Source organism: Toxotes jaculatrix, chromosome 19 (genome assembly GCF_017976425.1).
Source record: "Toxotes jaculatrix isolate fToxJac2 chromosome 19, fToxJac2.pri, whole genome shotgun sequence".
Classification (NCBI taxonomy): Eukaryota; Metazoa; Chordata; class Actinopteri; family Toxotidae; genus Toxotes; species Toxotes jaculatrix.
This window is the reverse complement of record NC_054412.1, coordinates 2,094,835-2,120,876: the sequence shown is the minus strand read 5'-3', so window position 1 is coordinate 2,120,876 and position 26,042 is coordinate 2,094,835. Positions and strand designations below refer to the sequence as shown.

The window sequence follows — 26,042 nt, the reverse complement described above, 5'->3', positions numbered from 1 at the left end:
TGTACGGCTTAAACAGCTCTTGATAATTTATTCTGCGAAAAAAAAAAATTTCCACAGAGCAACATTTACCTACAGCCAGATAACAGTTTTGAGCTTGTACAGTGGTGTTTATTATTTTAAATCAACCTTTGTAAACCTGTCAAATAAATCTGCCAAAGGCTGTACACATTTCAGAAAGATTTGTATTCGTAAAACCAAAACAAACAAAAACTCAGTTTGTGACCGTGTTGCAGGTACTGAAAGGTGTAGTAGATTTTCTAAATGGCAGACGGTGGATTTTTTTTTTACACACAGCAATATCTGCTGCAGCATCATGGGATTTATTAATTAAACACCCCTGGGCCACGAAAGAGCCTGCGTAGTCGGCCATCTTCTCACCAATCTACTATGCTTTTTGGGGATGCAACATTCTGCCCCCTGATTGGACTCTTTGTGGATTGTCATTGTCCAATCAGATTCAGGTGTTAAGACGGGGTCAAATTCGTTCTTGTAACTTCACGGTCACACACAGTGAGTTTTACGCGCAGTGTTCTTCTTTGAATCTGTGTGCATGTTCACAAAAACAGCAGATTTACTTTACATGTTCACAAAGGTTGATGTACAACTACAAACTCTGCAATGATTTGTGAACATCACTTGACAAGCTCAAAATCTTTTTGACCCTATTTTGAGCCGATGAAACTCCTCAGTGATAAGTTCTTGAAAAATCTGTTGTTCCAAACTACTCAAAAAACTCTCATACATCAGCATGAGACACAGAGTTAAAAACATAGATCATTTATTAAAAGAAAACATGCTGCTACAGTTGTTGATAAAAACAGCTGCTGTCAGATACTGATACTGTAACAGTAGGAGAGTTATAATAATCATATCGACCGAGGATCACATCTCCTCCTACTATAGATCTCCACAGGAATACAAAACCACACCGTTTTCTCACACAGGAAACTTGGACAGACTCAACAGTGCTCAATAAAAATAATAATAATAATAATAATAATAGTAATAATGATTTTAGAGTGTGTGTTAGCCGGCTCTGTGTCTGTTCATCACTCTGATAAGTTGGCTCCTGTGAGTCGAACACTGTCACAGTGGTTGTGGGTTCAATTCCAGCTGAGCGCCGCAAACACATCACTCTGAATTTCTCAAGAGTTTGATAGAAGGCTGACTGTCCCTTTGTTCCCCACAGCGCAGAGCAGATCTGTCTGCTTTTTAAAGTTTGTAACACACAATATTTGCAGAACAGGAAAGAGGAAGGGAAACAAAACTACATCTGTCACAGAACTGCAGAATGTGCTGAACAAGAAAACAAACCAAGCAGGGAACAGCTGTGAATGACACCTTTCAAAGAAAAAGCTGTAACTGTTCAGTGGCAAATACACACACGGGCAACTCCTCCAGACAACACACAGCAAAAACACAAAATCCCAAATTAAATAAAGATGTTCCAATCTGATTAAATCAGCTCTGCAGAGGCACTGGAAGCTTCACATAGACACAATTCATCAATTTTTTAAAATTTCAAATAGTGTCTGGATATGTTGCTCTGAATGTGGTTTAGCTTTAGCAGAAGGAAAACTTTTTTTGTGAATTCAGCAGCCACAGTGCATCAATACAATGTGTAAAGTTTTTTTTTTTTTTTGTCCAGCAAAAAAAATGATTATTAATAGTATTATTTAATTTGTTATCATTTGCCACAGGGCACTTTTGGATTCCACTGATTAACAACCTTGTTTGGTCATTAAGTCAGACAGTATTTTTTATAGGCTAAAGAATTTATTTAACATTTTAACACTAATATCATAAAGTCATACTGCAGAAACAGCTGCTGTGGCACACCAAAGCAGAAATTTAAGATCTTTGTCTCCAAATTTGTGTCCACGTAAAAGTTGTCATATTAATCTCTGATTTAAATGTGGTTCAGCACTTTGGAAACAAAGGCCCTCAAAAAAACAAAAACAAAAAAAAAACACCTGCTACAGATACAAGGTGTTCTTTTCTTTTTCATTTTTAACAAATGCTTCTCATTCAAAATCATAGTGTACAATCAGTGAATCGAACCCAAATGTCCTGATATAACAGATTTTAGAACGCAAAACTCCAAAGATAATCTTTAAAATAAAAAAAACAACAACAAAAAAAACAATACAAACAAAAAAGGAAACATTCAATAAGATAAACTATCAAGCACAGAAGTCTCTATTGCAAACTGACATAACAACAGATCTCAGTTGCTACATTGAGTGTCATGTTTTCAGGCTGATGTCTTAATGTCCTCTGCGACTCCAGTCACGGCCTGGCAGTTTCTGCATCCGCACTGAGCAGTCAGGTAGTTTGTCTTTGTTGTTGGGTGAAAACCCCAGAACTGCAGCTGTGAGTTTTGTCTTTGAACCCAAAGTCTTTGTGGTTATTTGTGCATCGAGAGAGATTAGTGAACTTTAGGCCCTTAGTAACCGCTGAATCTCCATTTGTTTAGATCCAAAAATACACGAATGTCAGTCAGAAAATAAGTGTTTGCCATTGCTGAAAAATTCACTCTGAGATCCGCTGCTTCTTCAGTATGAAAATGCATCATTTCTATGTTTTTGTTCTCCAGTGAGAAAAAGGACTTAATACTCAAAAAAGCAAAGCAGCACTGTGCTTTTTTTTTTTTTTTTTAATGCTACCAAACATTGAGCCTGTAGAAAGTATCAACACATAACTTTCAATACAAATATTAACATGTTGAGCTGGTTGGTTTGTGCCAGAGTTGGAGATGTGACTGTCAGATCTCTCTCTCTGGGTTGTGCTCTGGTCCACTGCTGGCCGAACAACAGAAATATGTATAAATATTCTGCTTTTTCTCACAGCACCTTGAATCAGTGATAATGGCTCAGGCTGGATCTACACAGAGAGGAAGCTGTAGGTTTTGTGTTTTATACTCTGAAGGAAAGCTGCTGAGGGGACCTGGTCATACTTGGCGAGTAGAATTATTGTAAATGACCAAGAGATGTTTCTGTACACGTGGTTGAAAATGTGGTTTGTTTTTGTGTAGACTGAGCCATAAACACCTTCCACCATCATTCGAACTGTGGAAGACAAAGATTTTAGTTTTTTTTGTTTTTTTTTGTTTTGTCACAGTCTGCTCTCCAACACAGCGTGTGCATAGCTTATTGTTTATCCAAAAAGCTCATATAAAATGTTTGTACATTTCAGTTGGCAACAAAACACACTGGTTCTGTGAGTGAGAAGACACCGTGACACATTCAAAGAAAAGTGACAGAACAATCAGATGAAAATAATCTGGACACAGACTCCTGAACAGGTATGTAAGATCATCTTCACTCTGTTAGAGCTAAAGTTAAAGCTACAACAGGCAGCATTTATAAAAACAGACCCTTCACATCAGTTTGAATCACAAATTGGCTTCAAGTAAACCCAGTTCCCCTTCCCATTAACGGTGTCCCGTGGATTTTATTTTTACCAAAACTAAAAATCTTAAATTGCCTGATGCAGCTTTACTGAACAAAGATAATCTTCATGCCTGGTTTTGGAAAAGACAATCTTCTTCCATGTTAATCCTTCAGATGAAAACTACACAAGTCAGTTTTTTTTATTTTTTTTTTTTAAGTATCTCAAAGGCAAATAGTTGTATCGCCAATTCAGTTCTAAGTAGCCAAGCGCTAGCCTTTTTTAAATCATGGATTTATTTTCTTTTCCCATTAGCTCCACTAAAGATGCCCCTGAGCAAAGCATCTAGCCCCATAATTCTGTGAACAGAGCAGGTCAGAGACCAGCAGCCGAGCACGGTGGCTGTACTTCTAAACTGACTTCTACAGTTCTCAGACTGAAGGTATAAAACTTCACATTCTGTGGATTTAACAAACACAAATAAACGTAGATGCACTGACACCTAACAGCATCTGTACAGTGATAGGAACTGAATACTGATTTATCTCTGGCTGTGATATGTGGTATTTTCGGATTTGCATGTGTTTACTGGTGGTTGAAATGGCTGAAATCATCTATGAGTATCATACTGGACACGTGAGATTTCAAGCTTCTTAGCTGTGATTCATCGAAGGCCTCAACAGGAGAATCCAAAAAACAATCACATTTAGGCTTGATTTGATTTTTGGACAATCCTCATGATACATCATGCATACGAGCACAAAACAGAGGATACAGTACTGAATAGACTCTCATAGGTCACTTGGTACTGAAGCTTCACAGAGCGGAAGGACGATCGATCGAGCCGCTCTGGGAACTTCCAGTTTCCTGACTCTCATTTGTCTCCTGCACTGAAATGAAAATATGATTTACTGATTGAAAAAGTCCTTTAACACAAACACTTTGACGTTTTTCACCCCTCGTGTTGCAGACTTGCAGCCGTGTCCTTTGTCTCATCAGAGATTAAAACATGACAAATCTCAATCATTTTGTGACCAACAGTTAGAGCTGTTCAGAGGATCCTGACCCCACGGCCCTCACCACCTTTAACCTCCACAGCTTTGATTTTCTTTCTCATCCCTTTAATCAGTGGTGACCCCTCAGATTCTTCCTGGTCCCGACTCTCAGGCTCTGATCTAGACTGTTTGTGGAAGTTTAGTAACGTTGGTGTAGTCATTTTTCAGTGTGACTACTCCACACGTAAACCATCCTGCAGCTTAACCTACGGCTTGTTTTCCATCCAACACCTGATGCTTTCCCTTCCAAATACACATAACAGGAATCAGTGTGCTAAATAAATAATGATATGGACTTTGAATGAACAGTGTTTCAGCCACCACTTATTTCTTGTTACAGTACTGTTTTGTGTTTCTTTAAAGCACTGACTGCTGTGACCACTGGCTGTAAACACCAAAGAACAATAACTTCTAGTTCAAGAGAAGAGAAGAGTCTGCAGAGTTTCTCTCTGACGTTGGATGGAAACAGAGCCGTGGTTATATATTCAGTTATGTGTCAACAGAGGGCAGAAGAAGCGGGAATGAGAGACAGAGGTTTGCCGCAGTGCTCTAACGATCGTTCTCTGATCTTCTGCAGTGAATCCTCTCCTCACTCTTCTCCCCCTCTCCTCTTCTTCCTCTGTTTTATCCTCCCCCTTTCCACTCCATCGACTCTGCCTCTTTGTTTTCCCTGCATTCTTCATTGAACGTCCTCTCCTTATTCGAAACTCGTCCACTGATCAATAGCATCTGCATATAGAAGTCTACTTAGTCATCTTATTTAAACTGCTGTTGGTTTGGCAAGGTTTTGGCAAAGTCAGTGTAACTAAAACGTAACTTCTGAACATTTCTTCTTTTTCTTAAAGGTGAAACCAATGGGCTGCAGTGGTTACGCAGGTATGTGAGGATCAGTGAGGTAACAGCTACACCTGTCAATCTCCTGTTTCCTTCTGATCTCATGCTGCCTTTGTCTCCCTGTAGCCTCCAGGTGAACACTGCCATGTCGGTGAACTGACAAAATGAAAACCTGTAAAGTCACCGCCACAAAACATATTAACTGTCCAAATTCTCAGCAGAGGAACTATGATAACTTCTCATTTTACACCACCAATAAGTTCAGATTTTTCTCAGCTGTGTTTTGTGCTAATTGAGGGTAAACACCTTCACCTATTTGTAGTGGAAATACAAATAGCATTGTCACTGCTATATAGTAATAGTAGTAATAGTAATAGTAATAACTGCTCCTGTTCTAGCTCTTCTCTACGACACATGGTCTCTGAGGGGGTCACATGTTGTCAGGACACGACGGCTCTCCGCCGCAGATTTCTTATCACCATTTGACTGAAATGTTGGAAATCTAGAAATAAACTGATCACTTCATCTGAACGTATCCGACATCAGAGGTGAAGTGTTTCAGCTACATGACTGAAATGTGTCGGTTAGAAAAAAAAAAAAAAGAAGCAGCCATTCTCAGGCCGTGTGTTGACACTGTCATGGATCCATGGATACTAAACAGATAAACACCTCGAAGTATAGACGCCAGACCAGAATGTCTCAGCTTTAAAGAAGTTTTTCCTGTTAAAGCTCAGAAAAGCTCTTGTAACATATTTTTTGTGTGTTCATCATCCACCTTGTTTGAGTCCGTGCTGTAGTGACTTCTCCTGCTGGTGGCTGGCTGAGACGTTTGGACGGATGTGGGACGGCCGAACATGTCTGGGAGGTGGAGGGAGAGCATCAGATGCGGATCTGGTAGCCATCGTTGAGAGTGCTGAGCTCCGGGGGTTTCCTCTCCACCGAGGCCGGCCTGAAAGACAGCAGATAAACCCGCTGGTCACTCGCTGCACACCGACAGCACACAGTCCAGGTAACTGCTCCAAACTGTTTAGCATTTTTATTGCTAAGAAAATGACTTAAACAGTTACACATTATCAAATTACTAATTATATTTCTGTCAATGATTTAAATGATAATTTTAAATTATTTCTGCAGAATAAACAGATAAAAAGCATTTCACAGAAAAAGGATTAAAGACTCAGAAACAGGTGAAGGGTGAGGATGGACAGAGGAGGAGGAGGAAAAAACAGCCTGTTTCAAATGTCCTCGGTTAATTAGGTAGCAAATCACTGAGCGACATGATGATGAAGACACCAAATTAGTGTACACAGGCATCAACAGTGTTTTCAGGATTAACAATGGACTTTCACACAAATGTTTCCTAAAACAGAAACTTCTCCTTGTATCCTGTTTATTTGTGAGGACGTGCACGATGCAATTTGTTGACAAATGTTGGACATAAACAAAACCGCCCTCTAGTTTTCAGCAGTGCGCATTTTTAAAGGAAAGAAAAGAGCAGGATGAAAGCAACAGACATGAAGGTGTAAAATGAGATTCAGAGGTTAGAAAACCCAGGACGTCGTCAGATTTAATCCTCAGTCTGCTCTTTCTTCTTCTCCCTCACTCCTTTCTTTATTCTGTCCTTCATTTTCCTCAGTGATTTCTGCTGAGGAGGAATCTTTCAAGCTCTCTCTCTCTCTCTGACACATCAAGGAGAATTTGTTAAAGTCAATATGAAGCTGACAGCCTTTTTATTCCTCCTCCTCTCCATGTTGCCCCCCCCCCCCCGTCTCCCTCTCTACCTTTTCTTTTCTCCTCCTGCTATTTTTCCCTTTTTCTCCCCCCTTATTTATTTTCTCGTCTTGCCTTCCCTACTCATACTCTACTCTTCTTATCCTTGTCCTCTTCACTTCTCTTTTTGCTGTTTGTCATTTTCCAGTCTCTCTCTCTCATTTCTCATTCTTTACTTCCTTCCTAGTGTTTTATTTTCTCTTTGCTCGTCTCCTCTCAGCTGAAAGCTGAAACCTGAGGTGGAAACTTACAGAAATGAAGTTTTAAAATCTATCTGAATGTTATTTCCAGATGCATCTTCTGTTTTAAAGTTGTTCTTTTTAAAAAGCATCTCAGGTTTTAGCTGTGCTGGTAACAGGCTCCTGAAGCGTTGCTAAAATAACCCTGTGCCGTTCAAGTGTCTGTGATCTCAGCTGTTTAAACCAGCAGCAGATTATTACACTCTCTGCTGGAGTCGTCTATTTAAAGTGGCAACATGTTGTTAAGAGCTCTGTTGATAACAGTAATAGCTTTTTAAGTACCACATTCAAGTGGTTTGAAGTGGTAATGTGCTGATCTGCTGTTCTCCTGATCACTTACACTGTTTCTCTGAACTGATCAAACAACTGCTTTCTAAGAAGATTAAAATAACAATGACTTCCACTGAATCCTGAAGGGAAAGAAACAGATTTAACACTAATAAGAAAAAGAAAACACAGAACTGACTCGTGCTTCTGTTTACATGCAGCTGCGAATCTGTGGTGTCTATAGATTTAAGAAGAGAAATCAGTGTGATAACAGGTTTTAGCTGCTTTCACCTCCTCCATCGAAATCATTAAAACACCACAAACCTCTATTCTGCACAATTAGTTCTGTTTTTACTATTTACAGTATACTCACTCGTATATGACATGATCGACTTCATATATATGTGAGTATTGTTAGATTGCTTTGTATTTCTCTTATGTTTCTGTCTTATGTAAAACTTTTTGAAGTGCCTTGTTGTTAAAATGAACTTTACAGATAACTCTGCCTCTTCTTGCACAGGCACAGGAATTCTGCTCGACTACGGCTGCTGTGATAAACAGAGCGTGGAGATCACCATTACCAAACACCAGGGGGCATGTTGGTTAAATGGAGTGAGCAGGTTCTTAATGAGGCCCTGATGTAAAATTCAATGACTTGACTTAAACTAGTTAAAAAACTTAACTCTCCTTACATCCTAGGATTGATCTTTGAATCGTGGACCAAATTATTTGATTGAAGCTACATTATCTATGACTATAATGCCTATCAAAGTATTCAATGTTTTGTGCAGCAGAATTGTAGCAGTGGACAAGATTTTATATTAAATAACTGAGATGTGAACTCTGATTCTTCAAACACAAACACACACATCTGAATAATTAGAGACAGTTACACATGCTAAGGCTCCTCATAAGAAAGGTCATCACAGTGCCACGTCGAATGGCAGCGCTGGGACTGTCCCTAATTCTGGTGCAGTGTGTGTGTTTGTGGTGACGCTGCAGTACGGCTGGGCCGCAGCTGTTCTCTAAGTCAGATTGTGTTACATCCCACCACACAGCTGCCAGCACATACTAACACACTCAGCATCCTGTGTGTGTGTGTGTGAGAAAGTTTCCCTGCCATTGAATTGGAGTGGTGAGTCACCTTGTTTTTAAGGGCTGCTAACACTGAAACAATTCCATCCGTTCATTTTCTTATCCCGTCTGATTACTACATTAATTACATTGGACAATAATAAAGTTAGCAATAAAAATGTCATGTGAACATTGAAAGTCTTTCACTTTCCAGGACTTTAACGCGTTTAAATGAGAAGTAAAACTGTATTAATGCCAAACATCAAAGAGCAGCTCCTAAAAAAGTCAAACAAGATCTTTAGTCGTGTCCTTCTATTCTACATAAGGATTACTGTTTTACTTGCAGCATACGTGGCCTTACATCCTGCATCTCTGACAGGAAGAGAGGAGCTCTGCTGCTGACTGTTGGTGTTACACACAGACACACACACACACAGACACACACACACACGATGGCAGAGCCATGTCAGCTGAACAGAACAAGGACTCGTCTACACAGTGATGATGCTGAGCTGTCGGCAACAAAGATGCACACACACACACACACACACACACACACACACACACACACACACACACACACACACACACACACACACACACACACACACTGGGGGTTTGTTGCCAACAAAATGTCAGAACAATGTTTTCACTCTAAGTCTAAACTCTCCTTGACCTGAAGAGCTGAGTCATAAGAGGAGAAAGGAGGAAGGAAGGAAGGAAGGAAGGAAGGAAGCACTGCACAAGGTCTGGTAAACACCAGCACTGGTCAGATCACTGGTCAGATCACTGGTCAGATCACTGGTCAGATCACTGGTCAGATCACTGGTAGGTGTGGAGACCTTGTTCAGTGTAAAAAAATCTCATTAGAAATGAGACCACACACCAACACACGCATCATCTGCTCCAAGCTTCCTGTCCTGAGGCACAAGCAGACACGCTGTGGAAAACACTTACGATTTGTCTCTGCGGTGTGTGAAGCGTCGCTGGGGACTGCTCTGTCGTCGCCGTGGTGATAAGGATTTTCCCCGGCTCCGCTCTTTGATTGGTGACTGGGCGCTGGAAGATTTCAGGATCTAATAAAAAAAGAAAAACAACAAATCAAGGACAGGTCTACACAGTGCCACTTTAAACTGTTTCTGACATGAACCATGAATTAAACCACTCTATGTAATGCAAACGCACTCAACAGACAATTATCAACTGCACACATTTTGATTTGTGACAGTAGGTAAAGCAAGTACACAAAACAATATTTAAAGCATGTACAACACAGCTCTGATGCACCTAAATGGAATGCAGCCATCATTAATGTTATTAGCCACATGTTTGACAACATGCTGAAGAGTTAAACTTCAGAGTCACACACAGTTAAACTTTAGCACAGAACACATGCTGGTTTCCAATTTACACCCTGCCTCTCATTCATAAAGAACTACTGAACGTCTTTGGGCGTTTCAGTGTACAGGAACTTGGCTTGTAAGATGCCAACAACCACTGCTGCTTTTCAGCTTCAGGGCAGAAAGTGTAACCGTGATGAATGAGGCTACAGGAACACAATCCGTCTGAGTGTGTGTTTGTGTGTGTGATACTTTTCTTTGTTAATCTCTCACTAAAACTAAAAAAAAAACTGACAGATGAATGGTGCAGAAAAAAACTACAAATGAGACATTTCATGAGTTTGCGCTTATGTGTGTAAAACAGCAATTTAAAAACTGCAGGATGAACATGGAAGTTTTCCTGGACAAAGCAAAAGCCAGGAAGTGGCTGATGTTTCACAGCTGCTCATGTTTATCATGTGGTTCTGATAGATATATGGGTCAGTGTGTGTGTGCATGTGTTTGCTACCTCACATGTCCTGCAGCCATTTTTAGCTCTGTGAAACTGTGAAATTTTATATCTACTTGTCCGCGCAGTCATCTAGCAACAAATTACTGGGAGTTCTTCACATTCCAAACTCACATTTGAAGTCTCCACTTGTGAGGACCGCTGCTGACATTCTGTATTGCATTCCACAGACACTAACCATAACCTCAGAAACCTAATTCTACCCTTAATCCTAAAAACAAGTCCTCAGACAGACAAACAATGACCTCACTATCCAAAAATGCCTTCACTGTCCAAACTCACACACTGGGTCCTTATGAAGACAGCAGCACATGAGCGCGCGCACACACACGCACGCACGCACACACACACACACTGAAGTCTATTTATAATAAATTCACATTCTCTGGAGAACAGAAGAGATTACGACAAAGCCTCACAAACCACTGCACAGCTGACCGGAGTCTGACTGCGTGTGTGTCTGTGTTTGCACATACATGCATGTACATGTGCATGTGTGTATGATAGCATTTGCGTGTGTGACAGCTGCAAACTCGCTGACCTACATCTTGCTGACATGCAGTGTAGTCCATATACTGAACCACTGTCCAACATCTGGCATCTCACACACAATCACAAACACACAGACTCACACATCGCATTCCTTCATGGAAGTGCACGTGGAGCAGAAATATGCAAAAATGAAAAAATTAAATTAAAATAAACCCAATGAAAATTACAAATAAAACCTAAGGGGACTCATAAAACATTTAACCTCAGACAACCCACTTCTCTGTGTCGCTCTCTCTTCCTCACACACATATACACACTCCTTCCTTTCCCATCATGCCCCCAATAATTCCTGACAGTTCAGATTCCATGTTCATCCCAACGGAAACAACATTCATCTCTGGTCACTTGGAAAAATGTATTAAAGGTGTTTCCTTTGTTCACTTTCAAAGAAAAGAGATGTATTTCTGATAAGTCTGGTCACCAGGATCCTAACAACACAAGACAACCTGCTGTTGAGACTTCAGCTTTAAATCTCTCTCTGTCGTCAAGACAGAGGCACAGAGATTAAGAATGAGACTGGCTACATCAAGGCTAACAACACTGAAGGTGACACATAAATCAAAAGAAGAAGAAGATGAAGAAGATGAAATGCGGCACAACACATTAAGTCAGTTTGTAAAATTCAGTTTGGACCTGAAATTCACTCTTTACAAAGGCCACGTTAGGTCCACTTGATCTGATTTTGTGAGACATTTTGGTCTTTTCAAGGAAACAATTTGTTCAACTATGAAACAACATGTTTGTTTTGCATTCTGCCAGATAAACACTCCTTTAGTAAAACCACTAAGACCTGTTTTTTCTTTCGTGCCTCTGTTTGGAATTGGCCACTTCCATTTTCACCCTCCGCTGTTTTTTTTCCCATCCTGGTTGATTTATATTGAGGTTTCGTGAGCAGCCAGTTTTTTCTCATGCTGCTGGCTGCATGGTGCCAATTTTCTTTTCCTGCTTCAGGCTGCACATTTACTTGCTCTCATACACAAAACTACTCTGAGGCTCATAAATGGATGCTGTTGTCTATCAGGGGAATTTAACTTGTATTTCACTGACACCTTTTGTACATACTGAGATATTTTTGTCCTCAGTATATTTTCATTTCAGATGTACCTTCATCCTCATGTCCCGACCATGTTTCTCCAGCTCCTTCCTCATCTCCTGAGCTCCCAGTCTGGCAGCATTCAGCACCAAATGCTTCCATTCGATTGGCTGGAAGACGTGGGGGTCATGAGGCACATACAGGCCGATCTTCACCTGGGAGAAGCAGAGGATATGTTTAAACACACCTTTACGGATACATCCATAGCCCATCTCTATCCTCATCTTCCTCCCTGCTCTTACCTTCTTCAGAGTGTGCTGGTATCTCTTGTAGGAGCTCTCAAACTCAGCCACCAGTTCTCCCAGTGTGCGGTGGGTCAACGGTTTGTCCATCAGATCCTGGCGGCGGCTCATGCCCAGCGATCCATAGCGACCGTTGCAGTAGACGCCCAGCACAACGTGGTGGAAACAGTGGCCTGAAAACTGGGTCTTAAAGCTGATGGGGAAACGCTCAAGAGATGTCAGGCCGTTGGTCAGATAGCTGGTCAACACACTGCGGTTAAGGAAGGAGCTACAGGCTTTTTCTTTTGGTGCTGTTTGAAATGTATTTTTACAAATTTCATGCTTTAAGGCTGGATTTGTTTGTTGAACTGAACAAGAGACACTCGAGCTGCACTTTAGACTACAAACCTGAGAAAAAACACACAGACAACACAGAAGCTTGAGTCATGTGAACTCTGCTTCAGTCTGACTCTCAGAAGGCCAGGAGAATGAAAAGGCCACAGGATAAACAATGGGTCTCAGACTGCCTCCTCCTGTCTGACTGAATCCTTCTGATTCACTGTTGTGTTCTTCTCTTATTTAACAAGAAGAACAAAGAGAGAAATAGTGTGTGTGTGTGTTTGGTGACCTCATCTGCTACTGACATCCCTCAGGTGGATTAAAATGCACCTTTTGACCTTTGACCTGCTTCTCATCCCCCCTTCTCCTTTCCATCTATCTGATTTTCTTTCAGAAAAACAAAAAATGATTAATGACTCAGTGAGGTCTGCACAGCTTTAACACTGACACTGATCCAATCACAGCAATATGTGCAACACATCACATAAAGATCTGGACAGTCTCTTCATTGGCCAGCAGCCAACCATCTGCTCTGCTCAGTCCACGGAGGCCTGTCATTGGCCAGAGCGCCTGTCTGTCACCTCAGCAGTCTGACTGCTGTAGGTACTGATAAACAATAACGACAGGAGCTTGAGGTGGAGCTCCTCCACCTACAGCTGACACCACAGAGCTATGTGAGGTACAGGCTGCATCAGTTCATCAGAGTAACAGAAACATGGAGACAGTACACAGAGTCTGCAGACATGCAACACGCCCTGGTGTTCCTCTCTCATGAACGGTTCATTGAACAGACTCACTTCCTGTGATGGAGGACATGTGACACCGCTAACAGAAGCTCTCTCTCTCTCTCTCCTACCCTCTGTCAGCAGAGGCGGTTGCCATAGAAACCACTATGAGTGTCGTCAGTTTTAACGTAGCTTGTGAATACAAGAGCAACGGTCACTGTCTCACACACAGTAAGTCTTCGAGTTGAGGTCACGTCCTCTGTCTCCCAGACGCGTTTTAATGCTACATCATCATCATTCAAATGCCTGATGTCCCCGTTCTGTTCTGAGGTAAGTGAGAAACCCTTATCTGTGGATACAATGCAGAGCTAATCCAATGGATTTTCAAATTCACTCTCTCCAGCTCTGTTCCTTCCCCCCATACCGCTGTGTCTTTCTCACCCACCCGCCCTTCCCCTCTCTTCCTCGAGTTTCTCTCTACATTCCCTTCCTCTCTAAATTTCAAAGCAGCAAGATTCAAGATAAGAAAATACTGGAAAAGGCATAAAATCCTCTTTATGTACGGTGTCTTTTTATTTCTCTCTTTTTTTTTAGAGTCACATGCTTTCCTCTTCTTCACCATATGCAAACTACAGACTCTGAATTACTTCAGTAGCAGCTTGGGGAATGGTCTTCAGTTATGGCTAAAGGTATGTGTACACAAGTATGGGGTTCTTCTTCTGGTCTGAACTGAGACACTTAATTTCCATTAAGGTAAATCTTAGCTCAACAATGCACAACGATATATTTAACAATAAATACTGTGCTTCCAACTGTGTGGCAGCAGTCTGAGGAAGACCCTTTCCTATTTCAACATGACAATACACCCGTGCACAAAGCCAGATCCACAGGTTCTGTACAGAGCCCTTAGCTCAGCCACATCCAAGCCTGGTATCAGTAGCTGACCTCACTAATGCCGTTCTGCCTGAATATGAGAAAGTGCCAAGGTTTTCAGATGAGATTTTCAGTAACCACATCTGGGTGTAATTGTCAGGAGTTCACACACATTTGGCTGTATGGTCTGGTTTGGCACCTATATACTCAAATTATTTCTCAGTAGCATTCTATTGCTTTATTTTGAGAAATAAGTCAGTACTATGATTATTATTCAACATGAGTCTGCTTTGTACTGCTGATGTATTCGTAAACACAGTAAGACACACAGAGTCAAACACGCACACAGTCAGCACACAGACCTGCACAGAGAGCTGGCATGACCCAAGATAAACCCTGAATATCCTGGAGAGAATTCAGATCACTGCTAACAGGGAAGGAAAGGAACCAGCAGCAGAGGACACACTGAAGACAGACAAACACACAGACAGCTCCAACTGCCACAAGCTATAACAACAGTTGCTATTCATCGCCCCTCTGCCCTTTGCTCTTCTGCCTTTGATTTCTTTCTGCTTGTCTCTTATCTTCTCCTCCCACTATCTTTACTCTTTATTATTAATGGCAAACTGTTTTTAGGGGGGGAATCTTAGTTGTTTGGTGCTAACATGATTTAAAAAATAATTTTGGATTGTATTGTGACTTGAAATCAAATTGAGATTTAAGTGATCCAGGTTGAAATTTAATTTGATATTCTAATTAAATGGGGGAGGTGTTACTGGTCATAGTATTTAATATTTGACAATGTGTTTTTGGATATTTCAAACTGACTCTAGGGCTCAGAGCAGGAATGCAGACAGCAAGTCAGAGTTAACTGGTTAGGTCACATCTCAACAATACCGACTACATGAGAAGGGTGTGTCCACCACTGCTGTCAATATTTAAAAGGTCAGTCATTCACCTTGGCATACAGGTAAGGCCTCATAGCTCAGAGGTTAGAGCACTGGTCTTGTAAACCAGGGGTCGCGAGTTCAATTCTCGCTGGGGCCTGATTCCTTTTTTTTCAGCCTGGATGACCTCAGGTCACACTGAAAGGCGAGACCACACAAACAGCCACCGTCCCCCAATGACAGTGTGAGGCAGTCTAAAGGGCACACACTTGTCTCTTTTCACTTCATTCCTTTTTCTCACTCAGACTCTCGTGTCCCTTCTTGCTTTCACCTTCATTTCATTTTTCTCTTGAGCTCTTGTGACTTTCTCACTTTCCCTCCATCTCAGGGAGGAGAGAGGCTAAAGCCAGTCTCAATTAAAGTCACTGTCAGCTGTCACCCTGACAGCCCGGGGGGAGAAAAGCCACTGTGAAACTAGCACATGTGAAACCAGATCATCCGCTCATAGAAAGACAGAAAAATCTTTCATCTGTTGATGTGCAAAAATCCTCCAAAAACTGTTACACCACACTGTTTATACCACATACTAGCTCCTTTATATCCTGTACTGTGGGTGATTATATTTGGACAGAGCTTAGTAAAGAAAAATAAAGGCATTTTATTTTTTTAAACTGTGATCTAAGGATACCCGATCGAATAATGGCTATTCTTACAACTGATTACTCCATAAATATGTCATAAAATACGTTTGCATGTTGTCACATCAGAGCCTGGAGGTCAGATCAAGACACTACGGGAGAACAACTATGTGAAATTTAACAGGTAAACGTACAGTTTGCATCCACACAAGATGTGTGGTTGTGTGGAAGATGTTATGGGAGGAAGAAGCCTGAGGCCACAGTGTCTCCATATCAAAATATAATGACTAAACACAACCACTGATTTGTTAAAAGGGTCTTTGTAGACAAATCAGATCTATTGTTATGCAAAGCTGTTGCAAAAACTACACACTGCAGCTTTAAAATATAAGCTCTGGAGGATGATACTAAGCTTGCGACTGTGTGTACATGTACGGTGGAGGGTTAAACTCTGAAGTGGGCTTGTTGCCAGGCAACACAGATCAGTAAGCGCTGAAAAGGATGGCAGTGGTGGTGGTGGGGTGGGGGGGGCACTGGGACATTAGAGCAACGTGTCTCATTGATTTCACCCACCGATAACAAAACACCCTTTTGGCCTTGTGTGTGTGTGTTTGTGTGTGTGTGTGCGCTTGAGTGGAAAGGATACATTCCCAAGATGACGGCTTCGAGGCATTTGATTGGCAAAGACTCCCTGATCATCTCTCTTGCAGTCTCCATTAACCTGGAGGAGGAGGCAGGAAGAAGAGAAAGGGGAAGGGAGAGGATGAGTGACAGTGGGAGGCGGGGATGAGGAAGAAGAGGTGAAGGAGAAGTGGTACGAAGGGAGAGGAAGAGAGGAGCAGCAGCAGGGGGGACGGACCAGAGGGGAAAGGAATAGGAAGAGAAGAAGAGAAGAAGAGAAGAACACGGAACAAGTGACAACAAGAAGGAGGAAGAACAAGAGGAGGATGGAGGAGAACAAGGAGAGGAAGGGGAGAAAGAGAAGGAGAGGGAGAACAGACACAGAGATAGAATTATTTATTTTTATATTTAAGTACATCCATTTTAAAATTCGTGGGAAAACTATAACTACATCAGGATTTAAACATGGACGTTTCATGAAGATGTTCATTTAGCGACTTGAAAATACTGGAAATCAAACAAAGGACAAAACAAAATGCTTCAGTGCTTTTCATACACAGAATAAACTATGCTGAGAACTTTCAGCATAGTGGGAAGGACTAGACATTTCCTGTTATGTGTTAACACATGATTTGGGTTGTTTTGTGGCCGTACTGTTGCTAGGCTAGCAAGTGTTATCAAGTCAGTCTACAGTGAGTCTGTCAGAGTTACTCAGCCCTGAAAGTGTTTTGTTAGCCCAGTTTAACCTGCAGGACTTTCTGAAAGCTCGTATCGACTCCTAACGTCTTTACTGCAAAAATGAACCGTATCTGTCCAACAACCAAGGATCACAGCTTCAGGATTCACAGATGAAGAGCTCAGAAAAGTAATGTAAAATGCTGTGACAGAGGAATCGACTCACTACAGTTAGTCAGCTGGCTGGCGACCTGCCTTCAGACGTCTGACCGAACAGAAACTTTGGTAAATACATAAATGCTGTTAGATTTTCAAATGGCTTCTGGAGGATGAGAAAATCATAATCCATTCAAATCAAATCCACGAGACTTGTTTTACTAGTGTTATTTAGTCTACGGCACATGGTGCTATCACTCAGTGTGAAGGGTCAGTTCATGACATGGTGCTTACTTCTTGAGTGAGCACATTTGTTATTGTACTGTTGTGAGGCTTTGCTGTTCTCTGTAGGTGGGATCTCTTTTCTCTTCCCATCCTCTACAGAGAGGTCAGAGGCTGATGGTCTCAAATATTACTACTAATCAAAATAAAAGTAAAACCTCAGCTGCTGGGATTTTTACCTTGATTAGATCAAGATCTCCTCAATAAGATGATTAGAAAATGTCTTCAATCACTACATTCACATTATAACCTGATTACTGGGAGTAACCAGATTACTCAACTAACTTGATTAAATTAAAGTATTAAAGTATTTACATGGTTCACAGTAACCCAGGCTTACACTGTTATCACTGTTTGTGAGCTGATGTATTTACACAGCACATTAATGCAAGTAAAAATAATAAGATTAAACGATTACGTGTCATTTTCAGAGTTTCAGCCCACTTACCCACACAATGGACGGCTCTTCTTGATTTCAAAGAACTGGGTTCCTGTGTGGTTGTATCTGACAGAACTGTTAAGGACAACAGAATCATTGTTGTAGATCTGTCCCTCCACTACTGATGCAGGGCTGCTGAAGCTGGTGGCTCGATAATTCTTTAAAGGCCTATAGAAATGTCAATACTGATGAGACGCAAACAGAACTCACTTCACCTGGCAGGTGTAGCTGTCATCATGAAATTTGTTGTCATGGCAACATGTGCTGCCAGGTTATGTGTGTTAAAAGGATACTGCAGAGCCTTCATGTAGTTCTGGATGGCCACCAGCCAGTCGGGGACCGACATGGACGGCTTGAAGGTTGGGACTGAGGGGACAGGATGCTGGAGAAAAAGACAGAGACAAAGAGACGGTGTTAGAGGTTTTACACATTATTTCCTGCGATTATTTTCCTGACTTCACTGGTTAATTTTTCATACAGCATTAATTTAAAGCTGCAGACCTGAATTCATGCAGCCAAGACTGAGAGTGGTACAAGTCACCAGTCTTTCCAACCCACCAGGAATTGTTGTGTCTGCAGTTATTTCTATCGCTACTATCACCACTGCTACCACTAATTGTAATGGTGGTTGCAGTTGAATGAATAACATTCTGTGTAAAAAACAAGAGAAACAAACCCGGTGTATTTATCAGTATTAGACAGCCGTGGGTAGCCACAGGAAATAATATGATAAAAAGAAGAATGACACGACAGGCCAGTCACTAACCCTGGCACCACCTCAGGCCGCTGGGCTTGCACCCACACTGTGGAAAGAAACCACACTGCTGCCTCACCTCAACAAGAACCATGTCAGAGAGGACGGGGGGGCCACAGATGTGGCTTCATGAAAGGACATGACCACAGCAACAGAGAGTGAGTCAGACTGAAACACAAACCAACACTTCCTCTGACACACAGGCAGCCTGTGTTCTGTACAGGAAGTGTAAACCATAGCAGCAGCCCTATCATTTCCTGTGGGATCTTGCTTCAGTGTTTATTTACAGCACGAAAAGCGAGCTGAAGAGGAAGTCAACAGGACAACACGGAGGGCGAGCCCTGTTACAGGTTTGTTTCGCAAAACCACTGGCGTCCTAATCTAAAACTGGGACACATGATCTACTCAGATGTATTTATTTCAATAAGCCATTTACTGATTGTGGCACAATCTTCGACTTTTTATACAACCTCACACACATTCACACAAACACTGAACATAAAACTCACAATGAGAACCTTATGTGGAAGTTCATCTGCTGTCAGCCATGCAGTTAGCACATCAGGCATTCAACTAATTCCTCAGCCATTAAAGCAGTTGTTTAGCCAATCAACCACACAGTCAGTCTTCAGTCCAGACAACAGACCAACCAGTGAACCTATCAGTCATCACTGAGTGAAAGTAAAACAATCAGCCCAATGATCACACTTCTACTTATCTAACCAGTCAACAGCCATAAATAAAACCCACTCTGCTAACCAACCAAGACCAGTGAACAGCAGATTTTACTGCCATATAATCTTTCATGTAGTGAAATCCTCACTAAGGCATAATACACACACACACACACAGATATACACACACAGGTCCACACACACTGTAAAGCTGCTTTCTGCTGGGTCAGGGAGTGAGATGAGTGGTGATCCCTCACTTTTATCATCCTCTTCTCTCTGCTACAGAGGAATGTCAGTTAGAGCTGCTGCTGCAGTCACACTCAGTTCAGAACCTCATGCAAAAAGGCTCAATTTTAAATGCACTGAGATGAAGTTAGCAATTCACGTTTTGCAACACATTTAAAACACAACCACAGCCCCGTTTACAACAGAACGAAACTGGAATGAGAAAATGCGTAACTTTTAATGAAGCATTTAATCACAACAGCAGCATCTGAGCTTCCACCAGCCACAAAAATGGCTTAGAGCAGCTCTCATCAGCATCAGTGACAACTGGCAATCTGGCTCTACCTCCCTTCCTGTTGTTAGCCCACTCCTCTTCTGCTATCTTCTCCTCTCCTTCCTCTCTTCATCCTCTGCCATTTCTCCTTTCCCTTTACTGTTATCTCAAACCTTCCTTTTTGTTTCTCCTTCCTTTTCCCTTCTCACTCTTATCTCTTCCCCCTCATTGACTCTTTTTTTGATCCTCCCTCCTCATCACTTCATGCTTCCCATGTTTTTTTTTATTTTACATAGTTCTATTTTGTGTATCCCACCAGCTCTCCACTACAGAACCAGGGGGCAGGCTGGCATCAGCTGCCCAGCTTCAGCACCTTCTGCTGGGTGTAAATGTCCTATGTCACGTTTGTTCTGTGTGTATTAAAAATGGAAACAACAAAGTAAGATGGAGGTGGAGAGAGAGACAGATCATACTTCCTGCTGTCACGATATCTTTAGAGCAGGACATCCCGAGGAATGCCCTTCTTTCTCTTCTTTCTCTTCCCTTTTGTGTGTGTGTGCGTGTGTGTGTCTGTGCGGTGAGAGAGACACCTGAGAAACAAATGAAACTTCCTGTTTCTTGTAATAATCCCTTTGATTTGATTGTATAAAAGATGGTGTCAGCCTGAGGACTTATCCTAATTCAGTAATGCTCAGCTGTGGCTTGCATCTACTGTGGGAGTAATCACACTAAAGAACACCTTCGTGAAGATTAAGGTCGTAGTCTGTAATACTTTGCCTAAGAACACATCTGCCTAAACTAATCCATGTTGGCAGGCGTCCATAAGTATCAGCATCCAATCCGAAACATGCCATCTGTATCCCGAATTATCCAAAATGACACAAACTTCTGCCTCTGCAGCCCTGCCTTAATCTGGACCCTGACTGAGGTAACGAAAGGTCACATCGACGAAATAACCCATATAATTACAACATTTTCTCACATCTGTCGTACAGCTGTGGCACTTCCTGCTGCTTTCTTGTCACTGTGTGTTGTTGAGCTCATTTTACTGTTGCAAATGTTAAAAAAAAGCCTAGTTTCAGTGTAATCTGTTAATGCCCTCCAAAATAAAATCCTACTGTCACAGCTTGAACAGAAACATTTCACTCCAGAACACTGGGACTACAATGGAATATGAAATGAAAAATAACTTCTATCCTACTTCTTTAGTGACAACACATCTAGTATCTACTTAACTGTTACCACAAGACATATCCATCCAATCTAGTATGGGACATTCTAATGTTTTATTTCAAATTAAAACATTTAGTGAAAGTCCCAGGTTATTATCATATTATAATGAAAGGACACTAGCCTTGGTTTTGCAAATCCTCTCCACTTCCAATCATCTATATTTCAGACCTTGAATTAAAAGAATTGCTTTTCTAGTTGTGCTCACAGAGCTTTGACAGAGATCTTTGCTTAGACGAGTTCTAGCCAGTTTTGTTTCCCGGGAAAAAGTCCTTTAGGTAGTCCAGTTGGTATTCAGAGATTATCCACTACCCAGATTGTATCAGAGGGATTATTTGGTCCCTGTGCCAGGGCTTCTATTCTGTTAATGAGGGCATGGAGAGTGGCAACATGTAATGACAGTAACACAGACCTCTACTGTGTAAAGGCTACCTGTGTGTACTTTCTGATTTGATTTGTAGCCACTGAATTCTGACATTTTTGGTCTGGACTGTTTCTCATATCACAGTTTGTCTCGATAAGAAAGTTACTCCTCCTCTCCTCCCCCCTCCCTTGCTGAAAGGCACAGTTAAACCATCTGGATCACTGGATCTGCGACTGTATCTGTGGTAACCACCTGCTTTCAAACTCACACACAACCCAGAGTCAGGTTGCATGTCAACAATACAACAATACTGGACTCTAAACCAACAAACACCCTATTTACATGCACACAGCTCCCAAACCGTATCTAGCAGTGTCCTCGCAAAGCAATTCTAAACAAAACAACATCATTTAATGCCATTTTTACAGATTTAATGATAGAATTTAACTCTCTCACTTAAAATGCTTCCACGGTTACAGCTGGCTCTAACTTTACAGTGATACTCCTGAGCTACTGAAATGCTAAATCTGATTGAGACCATTATGACCTGTGGCCAGAGGCCTCTAAAAACAATACATTCAGGAGGCTCATATGAGAACACTCTGAATGTGAAGTTTTTGTCTGTGTGCACAGGTTCTCCTCTCGTCCTCCTGTCCAGAACAACAGCATGGGACCTTGGCACTGACAGCCAACTGGGCCACTAATGACCACATGGCCAATTAGTAGAGCTAAACAAGAAGCAGATTCCCTCCTCCTCAGCCTGAAACACAACAAGCATTCACCCAAATAACTGATCAGAGAGCTATGAGCTATGAGTCCTGTTTTGTTCCATAAACTGCCCAAAAAAATATACAACTGCAAAAATCTGAGAAATATAGAGCAAATCTTCAGATTTAGGAGGCTGGAACAAGCAGCTGGTGTTTTTGCCTGATAGCACAGCGATGTATGTACTTCTCATGTGTGTGAGTCAGGAGTCACACACACCGTGACAAACCCAAAAAGCAGAATTAACATCATCTGACAGGTATGGTGACCCAATTTAGCACACTCGTTGTCATGGTAATGTGATGCATTCCTGTGTGTGAGTTTGAGTGTACACCTGTGACAGTGTGTATTTGTGGAAGAGAGCGAGAAAACAGGTTAACACTGACACCTAAGCCATGTAACTGCAAACACACACACACACACACACACTCACACTGCTTCACAGACAGTGATTACATCTTACACTGACTCACATCATCTGACACTATGACCTATATCACAATCGCACTTTCCTCAGTGTCGGAACACTGCACACACCAGGAGGACAGACAACATCCAAAGGTAACTCTTGGGTTATTAATATTGAATGTGATAACATGAAATGAAAAAAATCAGGATTTTGATAATTGAATACAGAACTAAGTGACAGCAGAAATAATCACATGGTTATGTAAAGAAACACTGTGCAGAAAATATCAGCAAATATCACCTACATGTCTTATAAGGTCAAAACACACAGAGGAAGAACAGAGCAGCAGCTGTCTCCCAACAAGGCCACAATGAGACCTGCCAACATTTATATTCTAAATACACAACTCAAACACAATGGAAACCAGTCCCATCGTACAGTGGGCGTCTACTCTTTAGGCTGCCTCCAGGAAGAAACCTGAGCTCCTCCACCCATTAATCCTATCTTGTCACAGCAGCACTAATTCCAGCGCTCTAAAAATGTAGAGACCTATGGATTCCATCATAATACAACAGCCACAGGGAACCCCAGAGGCCTCCATGAGGAAGCCCTTCATAAAGAGTCCATTAACACACACTGCACTTCCATGAACCTATAATGTGTTGCTGCCATCATGTGAACACCTCACATGACCAGTTGTGTTGATTTTTCATGTTTTTAACTAAACCGAATGATTGCATGCTCCTTAAATGGAAATCATTTTTTGCTAAACTCAGACAGACTTCATAACAAAGATAAACAGCAGTAAACAACAGGCTGAAACGAACCAACCAGGATAAAATGTTGTAAACTTTGGTTAAAGGAAGTGAATGATAAAGTGGTCACAGGCAGCTTACCTTGGGAAGGTATGCAGCGTTTCGTATCCTGTCCACCATCTCTTGGCCCTCAGGGTGCACAGCGGCCACATGGGACCACATCCTCTCCCAAGTGATGCTTTCAATGGGAAAACCCGTCCGGTTAACATAGAAGAGAACTCCTCCATCCTTCTCCTCTTCTTCCCCAGGGGACCGGGAACTGTTATTAGGGGGAGAGGCAGAGGATTCCTCCTGGGTGCTGCAGCGGAGGAGACAGTGTGAGCTGGTGCTCTTTGACCGGCCATGCCTGCTCAGCTTGGCCGGGGAGGTGCCGGTTCGGCTTGGGGAGTTGGGTCCGGTCATTGATCCCGGGAGGGCCAAGAGGAGGAGGAAAAGTCAGGGAAGGAAATCCTCCTCCAGCTACGAAAGCTTCTCCTCGTTTGTCAGTGTCGAACGGTACATTTTGATCTTCAACGGAAAACCTGGCAAGGAAAGAAATCACCAAAACTTCAGACTTAACAGAACACTTTTTGCATCCTCAAATCAGACCTGCAACACAGCAAAAATATTCATAAACATTTTGAAATCTCTGCTGTACAAGTAAATTTCTGTACTACAATGTTTCCATGAAGGTACACTTGACGTGTTTTTATAAGGTACTTCCAGCCTAGCTGGTACACCCAAAGATCTGTGCCTTTCCTATTTTGGAAGAGGAATGATGGTGCTACGGCAGAGTATGAGGCCTGGAGTACATGAAAACAAATCCCCATAGGGAGGAAAAATCCTCCCCAGTGTAGCAACAGTCGACCAAAGGTGATTTATTTCATCAGAAAACTACAAATGTAAGAAAAACACATAAACATGACAGCAAAATCTAAAACTGAATAAAGAAACCATGGGTCCAACATGACTAACAGAGCACCCTACAGTAGAATCTTGATTGATAGCCAAATCATATTAAATCAACATTAGGTATCACACAAGTAGAAAAGGGAACTTAATGTGTAAAATGCGCCATAGAGTTCAGAGAGATTATTATCAAATCAAAGAAATGCGTGACACCGTGTGAATCCTAGTGATACCAAAAAAAAAACCTGAACAACCGAAAATTTAAACTCATTCAGCTGTGTCCAAGACCTGCTATTTTCTTTTAACATCATATACAAAACCAACGCCATGTTGCAGAATGAAAACGTCTTGCAAACACTCAAATGAGTAAGTTCCCATGGGCACAAGTTCATATCGATACATGATTTTTCGTTCGAGTGCTGAAATATTTAATCTTTATCAAACTAACCGTACCGTATTTTCCACCGGGGCTCCACCGGCTTTCAGACAAACGGCGGGCCCGTCGGTTTAAACGGCATTTGAGTCGAAAAACACACAGTGAGACGAGGTAGGTCCCATTCATAACAAAGCGTCGTTGTCCACCACAGGCTCTAAAGTCTTGTTTTGGTTGGAGGCTTTGTAACTTCACCCCTTCTTGTATACGTCAAGTTACAGAGAGCTAGCGGCCGTTGGGGAGGAAATATGATAAGCTCCACTTCAAAGTAAAAACGGTACGTTTGTCAATCTTGCGTATTTTAAGATTACGAGTAACGAATCGTTGCCGCAAACTTATGAGTCCCGCACTTCTTCGTCTGAGATGGTTTTATGTGCATCAGTAAGAGCATTGTCTCTGTAATTCACACCAAACAAATCCAGTTCTCCTGGGAGCCTTTTTCATTTTGAAAATCCCATCCGGAAGTCCTGCTGTTTTTGCTAGCTAGCTAAGACCGCTCTTCTAGCTTCAGTCTCACAACACTGCGGGGGCCGTTGCCTCCCACCACCCTAGTCCGGGAAAATGACCTGCTCGGTGCATTCCTCCCCGTCAGCACCCTGCACGGCGCCTCGGTATCAACTACCTCTTCAGAAAATCCGACTTCATGTTGATAACAAAAGGCTTCTTCAGTCCCCTCACATGATTAAATCACTAGGAATAAAACGGTCCTACTCGCTACCGACTGTTCTCCTGTATATGTCCGTTGCTGGTATCCCCGGCACCCACCAACATTCTGCGGCTTCTCATTGGTCTAGCCAACAAAGAGGGGCGGGCCGGAGAGCGGGCGCTACCATATTTGGAAGTTACGGCGCTCTCTGATTGGTGAAATTTGATGGACGAAGGCGTCAACAAGTGATATTTCTGCAACAAATGGGATTTTCTGCCCCTCGCTGCAGCTGTTGATTTTGCACATTTGTACAGTTTCAGGTGCTTGACAAGGTTATCGTATGGTCAGACTAGAATTGAACAGAACAGAGTAGAATTATTCTATTATTGTCTGTCCAAACACCCTACAAAATACAGACAGATTATCATTGTTCATAAAAGTTCTAAATGTGGCTGGGAAATATGATTTTTAATTGCATACACATCAACTACAGGTGAAACATCCTTAAAAATGTTTAAAATAAATTAGAGTAACTCTTAAATAAAATAAAAATACTAAAAATAGTATTATTATACTTGAAAACAGCA

The 26,042-nt window shown here is 41.8% G+C and overlaps 2 protein-coding genes and 1 non-coding gene across 4 annotated transcripts in view; 2 read left to right on the top strand and 1 right to left on the bottom strand.

The window, feature by feature from the left end:
* Positions 1-5,425, top strand: part of angel2 (angel homolog 2 (Drosophila)) — a 39,409-nt gene extending 33,984 nt beyond the window's left edge. The window contains exons 9-10 of one of the 2 annotated variants that reach the window (XR_005896440.1): positions 3,196-3,304; positions 5,291-5,425. The gene's annotated coding sequence lies outside the window, so the exon portion shown is untranslated. Of the gene's footprint in view, positions 1-3,195; positions 3,305-3,705; positions 3,813-5,290 lie in introns of those variants that run through there. The other variant, XR_005896441.1, reaches the window with a different exon arrangement.
* Positions 2,001-25,524, bottom strand: vash2 (vasohibin 2). The gene is made up of 9 exons (XM_041063949.1): positions 24,830-25,524; positions 23,570-24,009; positions 18,272-18,360; positions 17,988-18,044; positions 16,452-16,526; positions 12,365-12,602; positions 12,134-12,277; positions 9,587-9,705; positions 2,001-6,228 (listed from the first exon to the last, which is right to left on the bottom strand). The coding sequence occupies exons 2-9, from the start codon at positions 23,888-23,890 to the stop codon at positions 6,159-6,161; spliced, it is 1,113 nt and encodes a 370-aa protein (XP_040919883.1). The 5' UTR covers positions 23,891-24,009; positions 24,830-25,524; the 3' UTR covers positions 2,001-6,158.
* On the top strand, positions 15,255-15,327 carry trnat-ugu. The gene has a single exon. It is a non-coding gene; the product is annotated as a tRNA-Thr (tRNA).
* Positions 25,525-26,042: the final 518 nt, after the last annotated feature.